General features: G+C 36.4%; 1 protein-coding gene across 3 annotated transcripts in view; it reads right to left on the bottom strand.

Annotated features, from left to right (window-relative positions):
- The window catches only part of CCDC141 (coiled-coil domain containing 141), a 108,795-nt gene that overhangs the window by 63,806 nt on the left and 24,115 nt on the right, over nucleotides 1–20,874 (bottom strand). For all 3 annotated transcript variants that reach the window (XR_008236093.1, XM_052793346.1, XM_052793348.1), the window contains exons 4-6: nucleotides 19,122–19,230; nucleotides 16,122–16,375; nucleotides 7,144–7,263 (exon numbers count right to left, since the gene is read on the bottom strand). Coding sequence is in view for 2 of the 3 variants with exons in the window: in XM_052793346.1 (XP_052649306.1) it covers nucleotides 7,144–7,263; nucleotides 16,122–16,375; nucleotides 19,122–19,230 (483 nt within the window). In the remaining variant the exon portion in view is untranslated. The remainder of the gene's footprint in view (nucleotides 1–7,143; nucleotides 7,264–16,121; nucleotides 16,376–19,121; nucleotides 19,231–20,874) is intronic.

Below are 20,874 nucleotides of genomic sequence, written 5' to 3'. Positions count from 1 at the left end.
ATCAACTGAAAAAAGGCAAAGAAAGTGCAGTTGAATGCATTCATTCTCATTTTGTTATTATAGGCTATTTGTATAATAATTAAAAATAATATTTTATGCAAGAACGAAAAATGCTTATTTTAGTGTGACAGGAAAAGAAATTGCCTATAGTTAGCTTAGAAGCAGATACAGAAAACCAAAAAAGTTCTGAATTGTTTCAGTGTATTGCAATGTGTAAATTATAATTACAGCAGGCAAGGCTAATTATAAGAAAATGACTCAACTTGCAGTGAAATGATTTCCTATAAGAGGATTTCACTGTAACAACATTCATAAATCTGTTTGGTACAAGGTGCCCAATAACAGCTTTTAGGTGATCTTAAAGCACAGGTTAAACTCTGCCTCATTTACACTGAGGCAAGTTTCTCTAACCTTTGACACAAGCTCAAAAAACCAATTTATTAGAATAATTTATAGTTTAAAATTTTCTATGAACATTGCAACCTTGCACACTCTCTGAAGGTATTAAATGTAGTTAGACTCATTTCCTGTCCTATTTTATCATTAGTCAAACTTGGTGGAATTTTATGTAAAATAGCTAACGACAATTTCCTTTTCAGCTTTCTATTTATAAGGAAATGTTTCTACACATAAAAAGCCTATACTTTCCATCAACAGAACATACAAACTCAGTGGAAAAATCTTTATCAGTTTTTCCTGTCCTTCAGCCTTCTACATGTTAAATTTGTAACAATCTGTCAGTTAACACTAAAATATTTGTTACTCATTTTCCCTGAAAGGAACACAAACCCTACTATTACCTTGACTTTTCAATTTGTCATGAAATGCTTGTGAATGCCTCTGACCTATTAAAGACACATTGCAATGTGTCTCCTTAGCTCATGTCACTATTCTTACTTTTCCTCACAGTAGTAAGTCTTTTAAACACTAGCTTTCACTATTCCATTTAGCAGGGAAAATGAGCTCTTTCTAGGTTCCTTGATTAATCACGTATTTTTCAAGAGTGTTAAAACTGATGAAGTAAAATTATTGTGGTTTTAAGTAAAAGTCTTGAACTTTTCCTGCCTTCAGAAATACCCACCACAAGACTGGAGGGGAAAAAAAAAAAAAGAAAAAGAAAAAAAAAAAGTAGAAATACCTACAACTTTATCTTGTTACTAAACAGCTATTGTGAGATAAAAGGGCTTTTTTGGTCTATACCATAAACATTTCTTACTTAAAAATTCTAACTTTGGATTAAAACCTGAGAAGTTGTGTAAAATTGTCTTTACTGGAATACTCTAGGGTTAATCTGAGACAACCTTGAAACACAACTATTTGACTTCAGATCATTATCCATATCGTAGACAAAGTAGCATTTAAACCACAAGCGAATTAAGTATAAAAATATGTATCTTTCAGAATATGTGATAAATTAGCCCCTTCTCTCATACTGCAAAAACGTTCACAACTGAACTTTTTCTGAGCCTAACTTCTGCCTGTAATTGATTCATTGGATACATTGGTACATTGATAATTTAGCCCCTGTGAGTATTTGAAAGGCTTTTACCTTCAATAACTACATTGCAGTATAACTAACTACCAATATAATCATATCATTCCCTCAAATGACAAATAAAACACTGTGCACTAATAGAACTGCAAATGATTGTGACCTGCTATGACAATTACCATATGATCTGTCTGTTGGGAAGTTCAGTGGATGGCTATATCAGCATATTAACAGTGAGTTGTTAAAATCAACAGGCAGAAAGAGGAAAAAGTAATTCAAAGTCAATCATCTCCCAGAAAATTGTTGAGATGTTAAAAGATAATCCCAGGACAGAGAGGGACCTACCAAAAAAACCAAAACCAGACCAACCCACCCCAAATCATTAACAGAAAAATAATAGATAGAAAAGGAGCGGTCTCCCAAGGCAGTAAGATGGCACTACAGGAAAATCAGATAGTAAGAAGAACCTGATAGATGAGTGTCAATTTGCATCTGCTGCACATGAAAGATGAATGTTTAGGTAAAAATGAAATTGCCCATAAAGAAAAATTCTTTTTCTTTGCATGCTTTGTTCTAGCTATCAAAATACAGGAGTGTGTTAAAAAATCTGCTATGCAGATGAAATGCAATACTTGTCAAACTCCTCAGTAGAATGCCAGTCTCAGCAAAACTGGTAAGAAAAGCTTGATAGGCTGAGTGTGCAACCATGCAGAGAGTGGTGAAGGAGCATGGCCATCCAGGAAGGCCAGAGAGACAATAGAGCTCCAGACATTTAACTGCGAAATAACTTTTCCGTGCATCTAAGCATTAGCTGTGAGATCTGGGGAAAAAAGCAGGTAAATACAATATTCTTGATCCTTATGTTAATGTCAACAAATATAGCAATTAATAGCACTGATAGTGATATTTAATTTGGTCATTAAGAACGATCTGGAAACCTCATCAGAGCATGTTATTACCTAGCATGGCTACTCCAGACCCAATAAGCGTGCAGTTCTATAAAACAGAGAAGTACTCTCCATCTTGCTACTAATCCTTACCAAACGGAGGACTGATTCCAGCATTGTTCAGTCCTGAAAAGTAGCAGAAACTGGACAAAATGCAAACAATTTAGAATATTTTCTTCATCTCTCAAATTATTTGGCCACAAAGTGGTGCTAGCAGGCTAGCAGTTCTTTTTTACCATGCCAAGCACCTCCAACACACAGAAATGTAACAGCAAGGAGTTAATCAGTGCCAGCAACATTGAAACTTGATTTCCTAAATCTGCCTCTTCTCTTCAATCCTGGGGAGGTGTGCTTTTAATGTTTTGGAGGGTTGAGGGCTTTTTCTCCAATGATGAATCCTTGGTTTTATCTCTGGTCTTGATTATTGTACAAGATAGTGATAATGTTTTCAGTGGTTTCACCTCTTAGCAAGGTGAGGTTCAAGATAAGATATCAACTTGAGAACATAATAAACCATGCTCCTTTCTTCTCTCAGCCCAGCCACATAAATAAGGTGTTAATCCTGTAAATCCTTCTTAGGCTAGCTTCTGAACAATTTAAGCAAATAATTTGTCCTGTTCGTCCTAATGCAACAGCACGTGTAAGTAAACACATGTATTTTCTTTGTGTGAAACTGTTCAGATACCAGAACTTTCCACTACCTTACTCACTATGAGAACACTTACACTTACCCTGCATGTCTATTACACAGAAACTTTTCACCATACCCTCAAAGCTACAGTATACAGATGAAATGTTACTTGCAAAGATTCATTTACAGCACTCTAGAACCTAATACAGAAATCTCAAAGTAGTTTAAGAATAGTTTATCAATATCCTTATTACTTCTAACAGAATGCCATTAGAAATTGTCATGGCCATTCAGACAGCATGGGAAAGACGCTAACCAAATCTACCTTTATTTTTGCAGCAAAGTAAATAAAGTATTTTAAAGACCCTAATTGCTTTTTTGGAAACATTCAGTTTTGGCATGAGGGAACTAGACAAATGACAGCAGACATCAGCTGTGCTCTAAGCAATGACCAAGCTACAGAAAAAGCATGTAATTAATTAATTAGCCAATTACTGTATAAGGTACTCCTAAGTGTTCTTCCTGAACATGTTCTTCACAACCATTTCCATATTTTCTTACATAAACTGATAAAATAGTTAACCGAACTGAAAAAATTTCTGAAGACTTCTGGAAATTACACTTTACTCTGAAATTAATGTAGAATATTCACTTTTTTATTTATTAGAACATAAGTTGGACACTAAAGAGATTCCTGAAGGGAAGGTAATTCCAAACATAGATTTAATGTTACTAGGAAAAACTGATATTGTGGTTTTCCTATTGCTAAAGAGATAGCTTCCAATATATACACAGTAAAATCAGGTGTCTGTATCTCGATAAAACATTAAAGAATCAGACATATTAAAAAATTGCTCAATAGAGGTGGAGGAATTTTAAAGCACTGAAGTAGTTAGTTGTCCTTTTATTTGAAAATATGGACTTAATTTCTACTCTAAGATTTTCCAAATAACATGGAATGGTACCATAGCTATGTATAGTGGGGGGCTTGTGGTGGGTTTATTTCCCCCCTTCCATGTAAACCCTGCAGTATTTTTATGAGTATTTTACAATTTTGTCACATATTACAAGTTATTGTCAAGGTATATAATGACTCTTGATTTCAGGGAGAAAGTTAGTCCTTGCAGAAAAAATCTCATATGACAAAAATCAAACAAATAGAAAATAATTCTGATGACTCCGCACCACAGAAGTGCCCAGCAAATACCCAAATATGTGGTGATCACATGCATGTGTATAAAATCTATGCCAACTAGAGCTCCAAAGAGCAGAACATGTTGCATGTTTTTATAGCAGATTGTGTTACAAGGTACTCAGTGTCATTTTACAGTGATACTATCATTATCTGCAAAGTACATTAGGTTGCACAGATGTAGCAGAGTTGTTAAACATCACAATATTCTTTTGCTCTCAATGCAGCCTGAAAACATATTTTGAGAATTATAGATGGTTTTTTGCTTCACAGAAAGCTAGATGAATTTGTAGTATCGCATTTTTTAAATCATTCTGTTCCTAAACATGTTCTTGCCACATTATATTTAAATAACTTCACAGGTGATTCAGAAGAAAATATAAAATCAATGCTTAATAAAGCTTCTAGTTGTACAAAAACTAGCGGAGTACTCTGTAATAATTAGGAAAGGTCAGTTATAGAGATTGAGTACGATCTTTTTTAGAAGTAGACTCATTTGACAAAAACAGCTACCTGTAATTTCAGACTTACCAGGAATTTGTGTCATTACTGGGATGAAAGATTGTATCCTAGAAAGTAGACACAATAGTATCATGTTGTATGACCAACTGAAATGAAAATTTTACAGGAAAATTGTCTTAAGGGAGTTTTGTGCACCCATGTATGGGAATACAGAGGAAATAATATTTCTGTTTCCAGGACTAGTAAAATGATTTTTTTTTTTTTAATATTGTACCCAGTTCTTCACTGGCCTTCCCTGAACTTTTGCATGGAATTAGTCAACAGCTTCTCAAACAGAATGAATACTCCACACAATAGCACTGCAGTTCCAAAATACATACCAAGCCAAAATACTTCAGCTCAGTGATCAGATGCTGAAGGCCTGTGAGTTGCCAAAGATTTAGGTAATTTCATGTGCAGACATGATATATCTTATAAGCCTGTTTTTGCTTAGTCTGTGAGCAAAGATGGCAAGTTCATTTCTAGGTTGTCCTATATTTCAGTGTATTCCAACCATACAGATAAAACACTACTTTGTGCAGTGATGATATCTAATATTAATCTCTGCTGTCTAACAAATATTTACTGGAATACACATTTGATTGGTATATTTTATCTGAATTTTAAAATCAAGATGCCAGGCTCCTCCTTTATTCTGGTCTCAACACCTGCTGTAAAAACTAATGCACAAAGCCCCCTAACTCAGCTTTCTGAAATATATTTGCAGTGTGCATTTCAACCTGACCACTCTTTTTGCACATCATAAGCATAATCAACATGTTCATTAACATCCAATTCAAGAATTTCCTTTCCCTCTGCTAGAACATGCTTCTAGTAAGAACAGCAGAAGACTAAAGGTAAGATGTTCTAAATCATAATTCACACAGATGTGTAACAAAAATTTTCAATGCTAAACACTTTTATATGACCTTAAGAAAAAAAAAGCAATTCAGTAAGATGATATGAATGATCTATCACATAATGTACGGGAGAAGAATTGTTAGGTGAAACTGTAATAATAAGTGTTATCATTGTAAGTTTCTGGATGATCAACCATGAAAAGGATTGATTTTTATACAAAATGAAAATGCATATTTTTCTCCTTTCTGCACTTACAGTATCATTTCTAATTCAGACAACAAATTACAAGGACAGCCTTTCAACACGGAACGTGGGGAAGATTAATGGTCATTTGGCTAGTTTTAAAATTCAGCAATGCTTTAGGACACTTCCAATATTTCTGTGGGTCCCTGTTTCTCTGGGAACAGCCCACAGCTTACTCATTTACCGTTTATCTTCTGCTTTTCTTGTGCCAAAGGTCTGTTCAAGCTCTGAAACAGAATTTAGTTTTTCATACTTATCTTCCCTAGATGAAGAAAATGTGTTTTCTGATGTGCTGCTTGGAGAAGCATTAGAAATATTATTGTATTCTTCTTACATGACAACCCTGAAGCAGTTATCTATAAATTATGCAAACAGGCAAACATGTGACATTTAACTACAAAGCTTATAAGAAAACATAACTGTGAACAACCATAAACCTCTTAGTTGCTATCAATACAACAGCCTTTAAAAAGGCATTTGTTTCTATTAGAATGGGTTTGGGATGAAAAAGGCCTACTTCATCATCTGGGTTATCCAAATACAATTGCTTGAAAATGTTACAGTGAGGAATGATCCTGACCCAGCAACAGCACTTCCATGATGATAGCACAATTGAGGTATCTACAAAAAGGTTCTAAATATATGCAATTTACATCATACAAATATCCTTTATATATATATATATATATATCTCAACATTTTCTTTCATCCCATCTTGCTTTTATGAGTGATGGTAACAGATTTATTCTCTGGAAAACTGATATTCACAATGAAAACAGTATTTTCAGTTACTTTTATTCCCAAGAAATAAATGGACAAATACATCTTCCAATGATGTACACAGTTCAGTGACAATGAATTATGGTAGAAGTGGCTGGCTTTTTATCCTTTATGAACATTAAAAATTTGGTAATATTCTAATAAAATTGGTTTGGTTTTTTGGTTTGTTTTTTTTTTTTGCAGATGGTTTAATATGTAAACTACCAGTCTGGAACTTGATCACTAGATTGAAAAACCAACTAAAAAATGTCATGGATTACTCTTCTTTTACCTTATCAGTAGCTTTTAAAGTTTTAAATGAGAAAAACCCCGAGAAACATGGAGGCCTGCATTAAAAAAAGTAAAATTAAAAAAATCTCATTTAGACATATAGAAATACACATCTTATGTACACATACCAAGTATCTACTCCTATATGTGTTTATTAAATGCCCAAGTTCACATTTTGCTACTCATTTTTAAAGTTGCTTCACTGATCAATTATCATATTTCTTACTTTCACTTTGACTTCCATTTCTTCAAGCTCTTGAAGTAACTCTTCATTTTCCAATAGAGATGAGCCTAAGTTTTGCTTGTGAAAATAATCTCTGATATTTTTCTTGTACCAAGATGTTACCTAAATAAATAATAAAAAGACTTGTCAGTGAAAAATTTAAGAAGCAACTGTCCATTGTGTACAAGACAGTTTCATCTACAAAAGAAGACCTAATTTTCCTTCCTTTCATTTTTCATTCCTAATGTTCATGCTTTTATTCAAACGTTTGCATTTGTATTATTTAAATGTTAATAAATGCAGAAGGAAAGGATTGTGGTCAAAACAAACATATATATAACAAAACAGACAAAAATGTATTCATCAAGTATGATCAAATTATAAATCAACACAGTAAAAGAAAAATCAAGTTATAGTCACACACAGAATAAATGCTTGTTTTATAACACAATAAAGATATTGCACATTTTTCCTAGAATCACATTAACTTAAAAATATCCCTTTGCATACAGTAAAAGACTATAAGTCTAAGTACTTCTGTAAGAATACCAAAAAAAAGGGGGGGGCAGGCTAAATGGGTCTTATGACCTAATAGAACCTCTCCATCCCTGGCTTGAAAAAACTCAGTTAAGCTATTGAGATAATAGTATGTGGAATAATCTTCAGTAGCTTAAAAAAAAAAAAAAATTACTATATCTTACTAGACTTACTTCAGCAAGTATATGCAGCAAACATATGCAGTATACAAGTACATCTTCTAAATTGCACAGAATGACTTGCATTTATTTCTGCTTGATTCACAGTAGGTACCTCTCACTTTCTTTGTAAACAACACATGGCAAGAATTCCTGAGTGAAGCTTTGCATTTTCAAATAGTAGTCAGAATGAGTTATTAGTATCAAGGAGACTTCCTCCAACCTTTTCAGTCTGGAAAATCACCACTACACTTAAATTATATATGGCATACTAAGAATTACTTTGTACTCTAGGTACTACAGATTTTAATAGCACACTACAGTTTTGGGTTTTTTTATCTGCTCATGTAGCAGCTATTTTTAATAAATTTAAACAATTCTAAAAATGAAAGAACCTTTAAAATCTGTTGGAAACATTCAGTTACAAATAAAAAATTGGGCACTTAATCTCAGGATTTCAACACAGCTAGGAAAGCAAACAAGTTATTTTACTACCAAACCTTCATTTCTTAAGCATATCCTCCAGATGTGTACTTACTGATTGAAACATTTTTCCTGGAAGAACATTTTCACAGAACATTTACTATGGGTCCACCAAAATACAAATGAATGGAATCGACAATAAAAACTGTGCTAAAAAGGAAAGAAAAATTTCTCCGTGAATTAGGACTGTTCTCTGTATCATGTATCTGCTTAGCAAAACAAACTAGTATTTCTGTAATGCTAGGCAGAGGAAAAAGTCATTCTTTAACCCTGTCACTGTAAAGTGTTCACCCCTTTACCACTTCACAATACTTCTTTCCATTACAGTGAGTTTAATCAGTTGGCTTCCACTACAGCTAATACCTCTGAGTGATTTCAGTTGTGCTAGCTTAGCTCTGAAGCAACAGCTGGGAATATTTAACTGCTTTTTAAGAAAGAAACCCGCAGAATCTTACTTTCAGTGATTTTGGTGGAGGGATCGGAAAGAAGGTTAATATATCTGTTTGAAAAAGACAGTGGTTTTCCTTGATTGGCTGAAACCTAAAATCACTCCTGTTCTTAAAAAATTAGATTTTATCATTCATTTACAATAATTATCTGTTCCATTTGCCATGAATAATCCACATCAGAAATCGAAGGCTCTTCAAGATTTTTCTCAGGTTGCTAAACTGCTCATTTTGCACTGATTATGGTCCAAGTGATTTCAATGCTTATAGTCTTCCATTGCCTTCCTACATTTCTCACTGTCAATTCAGAAGCAAGTTTTCCGACAAATAACTGGGGGAGGAGGGGGGAACCAAACCAAAAGTGTAGCTTAGCTTGTTGTAGTGGGTTGGCCTTGGCCATCTGCCAGACACCCACCCAGCCACTCTCTCACTCTTCCTCCCCCCTTACAGAACAGGGGGAGAAAATAAAATGAAAAGTTCATGGGTTCAGATGAAGACAGGGATATCACTTACCAGTCACCATCACAGGTGAAATGGACTCAGCTTGGGGAAAATAAAATTATTTGTTGCCAATTATAGATTTGGTGAGAAACAAAGACCAAAACTAAAACACCTTCGTCCTACCCAGCCCTTTTCTTCAGGTTCAATTTCACTCCTCCATTCCCAACTCCTCTACCTAGCCCCCCCTCTCACCAAGAGGCACAGTGGGATGAGGAATGGGGGGGTTATGGTCAGTACAGAACAGTTCCTCTCTCTGTCACTCCTTCCTCCTCACACTTTTCCCCTAGTCCAGCACGGGTCCTCCAGGGGCTGCAGTTCCCGTCAGGACACCCTGCTCCAGCATGGCCTCTGCATGGCCACAGTTCCTTCAGGGAATATCCAACTGCTCCAGCATGGACTCCTCCATGAACTGCAGTGTAGATATCTGCTCCAACATGGTCCTCTCCACAGGCCACAGGGAAATGCCTGCCGTGGTGTGGTCTCTTCCAAAACTTCCACAGGCTGCAGGGGAATACTAGCTCCAGTGCCTGGAGCACCTCCTCCCCCTCCTTTTTCACCGACCTGGGTGTCCGCAGTGTTGTTTCTCATTCTCTTTTCTTTCCCCTCACTATGTCTGTGCAGTGTTTTACCCTTTCTTAAATATGTTTTAACAGAGGCACCACCAGCCTTGCTGACGGGCTCAGCTGTGCTCTGCAGTGCAGCCCTTGCAGAGCCGGCTGGAACCAGCTGTGTCCACCTTGGTGCAGGTCCAGCTTCTCCTCACAGAGGCTGCCCACCCCTGTAGCCCCAGGCTGCCAGACCTGGGCACTGGCACCCAATACACTTGTGTAGCCGGGGATATTTTCAGGGGGGGACTTCTTGCACACACCAATTCAAAGCTCGTACACAAATACGTTGTCCTGGGCTCTACCAAACCTCTTGAACAATCTGACACTAATGTGAGACTATAGAGAGGAGGAGCAAATATAGCAGAGAACAGCAATTAAGAAGTAACACACTTTTCTTTCTAGAAATTATTCCCACTAAGAAAAACTTTGTGTTTTCACTCCTTTTCTTCCTGTGTGTATTAAAACACACATATTTACATGCCATAAATTAGATCTGACCTTACCTCAGGCAGTTTGAACTTCAGCAGCCTGCACTATGTATTTTGACATACCGACTCTGAACTGCAGGATGAGCTATTCTCAAATAATTACTCCAGTGCATTCACAATAAGCTGACTTTGTTAAATACCAGGCAGGTTTTGGTTTTGTGTGGTTTGTTTGGGCTTTTTTTTTTCCATCACAATAATCACTGTATTTGAGTGGCTGATGCTTTAGTTAGTGTCTTAAATCTCAAATAATGTTTTTATCATCAGTATGTGAAGGCATCATCATGACAATACAGATCTGCCCTGGCTCATCTTGGGGACATTTCGGTCTCCTCATAACAATACTACCTAAGGCCTTCCCTAATCCTCCATGCATTTATTTTCACAATATTGCTAGTGAAGCATCCCTGTCTAATTTCATAATCAACAAGTTAGGGCAAAATAGGACCACAGACACATTTTTAAAGAAAAATGCAGCACTTCAATTTAAAGCCCAGGCTTTAGTGATTTTTCTATGATCAAGTACAGCCTTATAAAGAAGAGGTATAATAAAATAATCTTTTATGGGAAAAGAACTAAGTATCAGTATTGCATTGTCCCAGAGTAGCTACTAGTGGCTTGGTATACCATGTTTGTGATGGACTGTAAAAGACCATGGAACTAAAAAAAGCAAACACCACTAAATGTGATGTATACCAGTCAACAAAAGCATTTCAAGTTCCAATATAGTGGAACAGTACTTTTCATTTGTGATGTTTCTTGCCTATGTAGACAAAAGCAGTGTATGCTTTTTCTTTGGCCTCCTTTTTTTAAGAAAGGACTTTGTTTACACAATGTTCCCAAATGCAGAAGTTATTTAGAATATTATCTAATAAGAGTAATTGTTTCAATTTCGAAGGGAATGCTTGCAATTGTGAAATATTAAAACCAAGTAATCATATAAGTACATGCACTCTTTAACAAGAATACGTATACTCTCAGGAAAGATTATGACTGACCAACAATGAAGTGAGTTTGACAAGATGTCAGAAACTCATCTGGTTTCAATGTGTGGGGCTTTTTTTATACAGGATCAAAATCTGGAAATTCTATGAAGTTGACCCATATATGCAAGAGTAGTAAGAGGAACTAAGTTATCACTATGAGGAGAAACGGGGCAGGAGATCAGACATTTGGAAACACACAAGAAGAGAAGCATTGGCCATAATTAAGACAGTGGCAAAATCACTGCTAAGTTCACTGGCACCACTATTTCACCAGAAGTAGCTAGCACAGAAGTAATCTTAAATTGATCGATTATAGAGTTTTGAATAACTTAAACCCATTTAGGTCTAAATGTCTTAGCACTCACTGTAAAATACAATTTTTGATATTTATGAAAAATGCCTTTGCCGAATGTGCTGGAATCAAACATGAAGTCAAAACTTCACAGAGGAACTTCATACAACGTTTTGATGATTCAAATAGTTTTATGCATTAGATGACAATCTTCAGATTTGCCTCCAAACTGTTTGAGATAAACTGAATGTTTTTATTCTAGCTATCAGTAGCTGCAGTACGCTGAGTACAGCTATTGGAAAAAAATCAGCAAAGAGCACACCACCAGCAGATGTAGTCCATGTTTAGACAATTCTCTACACATTAGCTACTGCTGTGGATTTCCTCTCATATATGTGCACTTACACATTTGGATTTGCAGATCCTCATTATCAGATGGTATAATGAAAATCTCCATTTTTCGTTACAGAAATTTGCTTTCAAGCAAAGAAACAACAGAATCTTTGCCTACCCTACCATACAGAAATTCTTCTAGGCAAAGATCATAAACCTCTCAATTTACTATGTAAAGGTTACAAGCAAAGAATGCCCTGCATTTTTGGGGGTAAAATCCAAAGATAGCCTTTAATTTACTGAGCTACGCTACTTGATTTTTTTGTGTCAGTTAAAGTACCTGTCCTGGTTTCAGCTGGGATAGAGTTAATTGTCTTCCTAGTAGCTGGTACAGTGCTATGTTTTGAGTTCAGTATGTGAAGAATGTTGATAACACAGTGATGTTTTCAGTTGCTCAGTAGTGTTTAGACTAAAGTGAAGGATTTTTCAGCTTCTCATGCCCAGCCAGCGAGAAAGCTGGAGGGGCACAAGAAGTTGGCACAGGACACAGCCAGGGCACCTGACCCAAACTGGCCAACGGGGTATTCCATACCACGTGACATCCCATCCAGTATAGGAACGGGGGGGGGGGGGGGGGGGGAGTGGGGGGGGGGGAATCACCGCTCAGGGACTAGCTGGGTGTCGGTCGGCAGGTGGTGAGCAATTGCACTGCACATCATTTGTACATTCCAATCCTTTTATTATTACTGTTGTCATTTTATTAGTGTTATCATTATTAGTTTCTTCTTTTCTGTTCTATTAAACCGTTCTTATCTCAACCCACGAGTTTTACTTCTTTTCCCGATTTTCTCCCTCATCCCACTGCGGGGGGGGGGGGGGGGGGTGGTGGTGAGTGAGCAGCTGTGTGGTGCTTAGTTGCTGGCTGGGTTAAACCACGACACTACCTTTAATGAAGATTAAATATAAAGGAGAACTGTGACTTATACCAAGATATTTTGTTTCCCATATATCTGTCTAGATAGCAAATGTGGGTGTACTCCCCTGTCCCCTGAGTTGTACTCAGCTCTTATCTCTGCCCTTGATGTGACCAAGTACCATGAATAATTTTAATTGTCTCATATATGCACGATTGGATCGATTAAGAAAAATCACTTTCATAAATCTTCTTCCAAAGATAAATAGTTATGCACAAAATAGGCCAATCTGCCTCTGGTTTTCATTAATGAAAGAGATTATCAGAAAATATGATGCTGACACTTCCATAAAGGAAGGTCAGATAACCTTCTCTAAATGTAAAATAAGTACACTTTCACATATTGAAAATACTGAAAAAGAAACAGGTTACATATTACAATCGTAACTATCAGATCATCACATTCCAATTAGAGATCAGAAGGAATGTGCTGCATTTAGTTCTTCAGAACCACATAATAAGTAGTGATCTTTACAGCTGCTTGGCTTTCCTTTTAAAAAAGCAACGCACAGATTATGCAGCCTTCTGCATTACATAATTATGCCTAACAAAACAGAGGCAATACAAAGAGCAAAAATCCACTCTTAGATCATACACAGCAAAGCTCATCTCCAGTACTCTGCTTTCTCTGTATCCCCTGAACTCCTATTAATGTCAGTGGGAGTTCAATATGCTGTTCTTGCGTATGTAGCACCATTAGACATCAAGAGGAGTTCAGTTCATGTATAGAGAATGGAATATTAGTTTTCAGATGTGCTGAGAGGCTTTGAGAGTTTAATTTCTGTCACCACGCAGAAATACATGCATAATGTGTTAGAGCCCAGAGAAAGACATTTCACATAAAGTCTCTAAAAGTTAATTTTCCAGTGTTTGTATTTACATATGAATATAGTATTTGTCCATGATGCATGCAAATTAATTTTCCATAAATGCACAAATCATATATTATACCAAGTTTGACTCTAACGCAGATACTAACCAAGTATATTCTGGTAAGCATGATATAAAAACTATTTGAATTTGTCCCCTGTGTGTATACCAGCCTCAAACTGGATGCAGGTATGACCTATCAGGTAGTTAAATACTGGCCAGTCTCTTCAGATGATCAGGAAACTTGCCCATAGAAAACTGTTTCTATACTTACTCTTTGTGATGTGAGCACATACCTGAGAGGAAACGGAAACATACATACAAAAAATTCACTGCACAATATTTTCAATTCCACCTAAATTAGGGTGAGTTCTAGCAGGTTACTCCCAAATATTTATCCTTTACGTGATAAGGACAAGTAGAAATCCCCTGTAAATTTTATGAAATCGTGACATTTAACATCTCAGGCAATGTGTTTCTTTATTTATTTTTTTTTTTTAAAGAAGTGTGCTTGGCTTCAGAAAAGACCCCACATATTTATCCCCTACTCTTCAACAGCAAACTATTTCCAAAATGTTTCCGTTTTGAATGTTCCTCCATGTTTGTATACTATGGAATAACACTGGCATGATCAAGTAATTGTAGTAACATCTAATACTTTTTAATGTAGAGAAAGGATCATTTTTCTAGATGAAATAGGACATATTTCCAATATAGTGAGTTAGACTAATACTGAAAGTTCAGTTGTAGCTGTCGTAAATTTATTAGAATACATTATATTGAAACAACATTTTGTTTTGAGGATCTTTCTTTTATGGTATAGCTCTGTGGTGATACTGAAAAAAAAAATCAAAAACAGTAACAGCAGCAATAATAGGTATCTTTAACCAAATGCTAGATGGTTTCTAATGATTTGCACAGAAATGGATACAGCCTCCTATATTGTAGTTCTTGTTTTTCAGTATTTTTGTCAGCTGTTATTTTAAAACTACATACTGAGATTACAACACTTGCGTAAGACCATACGATTTTTATCTCTTTTTTTTCTACCTAATCATTAAATAAGTAATTCTTGCTCTGTTTCTGGCAGCTGCTGATATTTAGTGCTCCAGAAATAAGGCTGTCAGCTTGCTTGTGTACCTCACCAATTTTGTTGTCTCTGTGCAAAATTACAAAGAGTTCTGCTTGTTGAATAAGGTGCTTCTCATCTTAAACTCACAGGCAAAGCTAGTGCCTACAGAATAGACTACTGCTAACAGCCTCTAACATTTTCCTCCGATACAGGGGGAAACTTTATTTCGGAGGCAAAGGCAGAAGCTTACAGAGGTATCACAATCAGGACTGTACTGTCAGGGGCCCATATAAACTTTTAGCCTATTTACAAAGCACTGAAAATAGCTTTAGTCTTGTTAGACTTTGGCAGTTAAATTTGCATAGGTTTCTCCTTCTCAGCATACTTAATATCCAAAGAGGCAGAGCAGGACTCTCCCTGTATCCTTTTTCTGACAAGTTGGTGAAGTTTCTCGAGGAAAATGAGAGGAGAGGGTCTTACATTGCACAAGTTTCTCTGATAATGCAGAGCACAAAGAGAGAAAAGCTGTCTGACCTGAATGCTGGGAGATGAGGAATGAAAAGGAAAGAGCAGTAGGACTGGAAAGAGGAAAAGAAAGAGTAAGACTTAAATGTACCTAAGCTCTGAAAGGAAGGTACAAAACCAAGTTGCATTTGAGAAATTCAGTAAGAGGTGGGAGCTAAGCTGGGAGAAAGAAGAGAGAGAAACAGGTTGCAGGTGCGGAAAACCTACAACACTACAGTACCCTAAAGAATTTTGATTTGACTCCAAGAACGAAAAAATCCTCTGCTTTCAGACACACCAACTAGCTAACTCTGCTATATCTTCTCTTTAACTGACTAGTCCAGAAACAGCCTGCTGCAGCTGTAATTGTTATTACCAGTTACTGTTATCACTCATGTGACTAGAGGTTTGTTTGTGCTGGAAATTCAATATGAAGGGAATTTAGTTTGGTTTGAAGCACCACATTTGATAACTTACAGGAGGGATCCACATAATGGAAATAGTGCTTTTGAAGACATTAAAGTTATATTAAAATAAATTATGAGGATGTTATAGTTACAAAGTCAACTATTCAAAAGTTAGGATCTCATCAAACAGAAGTGGCCCAGGGATATTGGCCTAATAAATGTATTTAAGCTCCTGTTCTGTAATAGTCTCTACTGTAAAAGAGTTGCTAGATTTTTTTTTTTTTTTTTTTTTTTACTGTGACTTCCCTTAGTATCATATGTCTTACCTGGTTCTCTTGCTGATGCCACAAAAAAATTTGCAGAACCTGCTCCAGTCCTTGGCGCCGATGTTTAAGAAATCTGTCCAGTTGCCGTCTCCTGTCTTGTAGCATTTCAAGGAGATTGTCAATTTTCAAGCAGCTGCTGTGGGCTCCCTGAATCAGCTCTGGATTTGCATTTGGCCCTTCACATTTGAATTCTTCTATGAATTCAGTTAGCTCTTGGCTTTTGTTTAAAAGTGCAAGTGACTTTTCCAAAAGCTCTGTAAGAATAGAATTTCATAGGAAAAAAAACAATGTGTTTTGTAATTCTAGTAGCGTATTTCAAATATTACTCAAGTATTTTTAAAACTATCTATTTGCATACATGAGTGGAATGTATTTTCATGCATTGCATGAAGAGGTTAAAAATACTTACTTTAGAAGGTATATATTCTAAGATATTTCAGTTTGGTCAGCTGCTATATAAACCTACAAAGGTGTAATCATGTATACACATACATATATGTACCTATAATGGTACGTATAATATAAATATACATATAATGGTATATTGAGACCCATTGAGACAAAACCAAGAATTGATATTGTTTTCTCAAATCTGAGCTCTTTTTGATGGTTTCCCAATCCTCAGGTAAGCTGAAGTGGAGTTTCCTACCCTGCTTTCTGTATGGGTCAGCAGCCTCTGTAGTTTTTCATTAGTGGTGCAAGTTAAGTTTAGGTCTTTATGTCCCTTGCAGAAGTTGGAAGAAAAAGTTTTCTTGTCTGGGGGCTGTTATAGCCTTATGACTAAGTAAGTCATGAATATCAGGAACTCTTACCTTCTTTCCATAACTTCTACCTAGATATATTCAGGGTTAAAATTCAGTGGATTAGTACACTTTAATGACCTACTAGTCATGTGTCTGTCTTTGTTCCAGCTCCTTAAAGCCATGTAGTACAAAATCTATTGAACAGACAACGGTCAGTATCTATAGGTCTTTGAAATGAAATGGGAAAATTTTTAGGTACAGAATGAGGAGGCAGGGGAGCCAAGCCAGAATAAGAGGCAAGATAGGCATGAAGAAAACTATAAGAAAGGAATGTTTGCAAGGAGCTGCTAGTGAAGCAACCAACAACAGGCAGAGCTGCTAGTGAAGCAAGCAACAACAAGCAGCAAACAGCTGAAACATTCATCTTCCCAGCTGACTACATGTACCGGTAACTCAAGGCAAAGCACCCTAAAGCTCCACCTTTCATATGGAGCACTTAGGGAAGATGCAGAAGTGGCATGCCTCCTTCTCCAGCCACCAAAGGCTAACAAGAGAGTTTAGTTTCCACGAGCTCACTGCGACGAGCCTGTCCATTTTATTTCTTGCCTTCCAGAAAGGTGGTATTAATCAGAAATGTTCCATTTCAGTCCATCCAAAATGGAATACATACAAAATGGATAAATGAGGATAATTCATATGTTCACCTTTTTTATTCTGATTTGAAATGCATTTGTTTCAAAACTTTTTTAGTGATAAACATTTGTGATAAGCTACTCGTCACTGGTAGAGCCAATACTTTGTAAAGGTCATATTTTCAGCCACCATACTTTGGAGTGGGTAGATAGTATCCTTCTTATGGAAAGCAATACAAACAGTGTTTTTTATGAAACAGCTCAATATCAGTTTTCCAAATTTGATGTGGTTAAGTTAGATTAAGAAGCCAATCAATTGCAACCCCTTCCCTCCATCTAAGGAAAGGTTTATCTCCATCAAAGCAGTCTTTTGCTGGCAAACCATTTCATCTTACAGTTATAGACCTTCTTTTCAGCAATAAATTACTGCTAGATACTTCAGGTTAAAATTGCTATATAGTGAGCACTTTCCTCCCATGAAGATTGAACTGGAAGCCCCAAAAATCATTAGAGTTACCTGAGTTCAATTCTCTATTCAGTCTCCTGAGAAGAATACCTGGCATTCAAGGTGGCTAAAAATATTTAACCTGGTAGTCCACCGGTGATTAATAAAGTAAAATTGATATTCTGCCAGTTGTTGGTAATCTTATAGCAAAATTTGGTTAAAATTACAAAGATGGAGTCTTAAGTCTTATAAAAAATACAGAACCATACATAATTGCAAAGGTGTCTGAAGTAGCCACACAATGAGATTGGTTTTGAGAAAAAAAAAATCTGCTCTTTTTGAATTAAGAGTACCACAACGTGGTAGAAGATGCTTCACATGAAAATTTGAACAAACTAAAAGAAGTCACATGGAAGAATTTTTCTAGACAAACATAAGTGCAGGAAAGTTGTGGTGGAAGGGGAGAGAGCAGCTTTTTTCCAAGAGTGTTAACAGCTCTAGCTACAGAACGTCTTGTAACAGATCAGACAATTCAATGGGGAAGTGAAACACAGCCCCACTCCTCAAAGGCAGAAGCAAAATGCAGGGAACCACTGTAAACAAATAGATTCTGAAGCTGGCTAGTTGCCACCTCTATCTCATAGCTCCCACCCTCACTTCACCACTTCTGCTTCAAACCCCATCCCTAGGCAAATGAAAGCAGAGGGTAGATTTCTCCCTTGGCCACTCTCAAGAAACTGTAGGACTTTGCAGGGGAATGTTACTAGAGGTGATTGGAAATTTTCTAATGGAAAGTTTTCCACAGAAAAATGTTAATTCATTGGTAGCTATGATAACTTTGATGAATTTTCTCATGGAACAGAAGGATGGTTTTAGAACTTGCTTGCCAATCAGCATGAAAAGTCAGCTTGGTTTCTTAGCATCTCACCTGACCTGGACTGCCTTGAAATCAGAATACAAGCTTATCACTAGCTGCTCTGCAGCATCTCAAAAGCAGGCGTTTCATATCTTTCAGGAGGCCTGACAAAGAGTTATTTCACGATTATTTTTTTCCAAATAGAACATCTTCATATTTGTTCTAAGTTTTTTTTTTTTTTTAATATGCACAGGAAGAGTAAAATCATCCTTCAAGAAGTCAGCACACAATGACACACCATCAGGAGTGGAATACTGTTCGTACCTTTTGTATGATGCTCTTGTTGCAGAAGGAGTTCTCTCAAAGAGTCAATATTGTCAAACTCTTGGGCATTTTTCAGGAAATCTTCAACTTGGTCAATTTTAACAGCAAACTGCATTAAGAAAACAAAGGGTGGGAAGAAGCACGGTGTAATTTTCTTTTGCAGAACTCCATCATAATCTCCGTATTATAGGGAAAGTTCATGAGAATTTGTAAATTCTTGGAAAAAGGCATTTTTAGTGACTGCTAGATACAGATGCTTTGTGATCTCTACATACCTTCTGGTTTTTTTAAGTTTCTCATTGATTGAGGGAACCCAAATTTTAATTGGCATACTCTGTAATTAGTTTATCACTTTAGGAATCATCTTTCCTACATAACCTTCAGACCCACTGAAAATAAATTCTTATGGAAGAATCTGTTAATTTCAAAGCCTTCAGTAAAATCATTTAATATCAATGAATATCCCTTTACCCTAGGTCTCCTTCCCAGAACTTCTTTCTAATGTTAAAGTATTGAGGGAAAAAAAACATTTAGGGGCAACATCAGAGAGAGATAGAATCTTCAAAGCAGTCTTTTGAAGACAGAAATGAGTAGCAAATTTAAGCTAACTAATATTCTGGTAAACACAGTAATTAGTTATAGTGGGGAAACAGCATCTCTGCAATGAAGACTGAAGTTAGGTTAGTCCTTTATAGGTCATTTTTCCATGGGCTCCATATTTTAAATATCGCAACATACTGTGTTTCAGGGAGGTTTGGTAATCTGCTGAGATTGTTAAAACTAAGATCGGAATTCTTTATTTAGCTTCCACCTTTGCAGGTGCAATTCCAAGTATGAGTAGCTCAGACAGAGTTGAGACACATATTCTGCATCTTAGCCAATCTTTATCAATTTTACTGCTTCATTTCAAGAACAAAGAAGCCAGTAGAAACTTGTGTTTCAGTGTAAGCAAAGATGTTGAAACCTATGGTGAAATTAAGGAAGATGAAAAGCAAGCACCCTGCTTTTCCTGTCTTTTCCATTGTTCCACATTCTTCTCGCTCTTGATCTGCATGCCATAAAAGAAATCCATTAGGTATCAACATTTGAGATTTGAGTTCTGATTTTCACTAAAGACTATTCTTGAGATACGTTTTGTGTTTTATCACAATAAAACAAAGTTTTCCATAATCACAGGCGGCCATTTAAAGAAAAGCCTTTCCATAAGAAGTTTCAGCAACTCCTATTTAAATTGATACTGCATTTCTTCTTCCCTTCTATGTATAATGGGTGTGATCTGTGCCGTGCTCCAGCTGCTGCATTTTATTTTAAAGATATAAGCCTGTTGCAGGGGCAATTCAACTAGCCCCTTAAGGATTTAGTCTGCACTAGGTCAACCTTTGGTAGTACTGAATTTATCATAGTGATACTTATATCAAGTCTGTATTAATTTCTTTGTATAATACACATCACCAGGACACAATAATTAGTAGATTGTCAATCTTGGAGCTCTTAGGACAGTTAGCAGTAAAATGGTTGCTTCTGTAATTTATAGGTGGCACTGGGCTATTGTAGAAACAAAATTATCAGGGAGAATTATTAAAATCTTCAAAGCTCTAGGGATGTGGGGAGAACTGAATGTGAGGCTACACAGAGTGAACACGCACCTGCAGGGCATGGAATCCCTCTCAGCTTTAGGTCCCTGTGTATCAGTGAATTAGGATAAGAGACAGAGAAATGGGGAAAAACACTCTGAAATCCATCTCCGGGCTCA

Source organism: Harpia harpyja, chromosome 7, assembly GCF_026419915.1.
Source record: "Harpia harpyja isolate bHarHar1 chromosome 7, bHarHar1 primary haplotype, whole genome shotgun sequence".
Classification (NCBI taxonomy): domain Eukaryota; kingdom Metazoa; phylum Chordata; class Aves; order Accipitriformes; family Accipitridae; genus Harpia; species Harpia harpyja.
The sequence above is the reverse complement of the archived record's forward strand: the minus strand, read 5'-3'. Positions and strand labels throughout refer to the sequence as shown.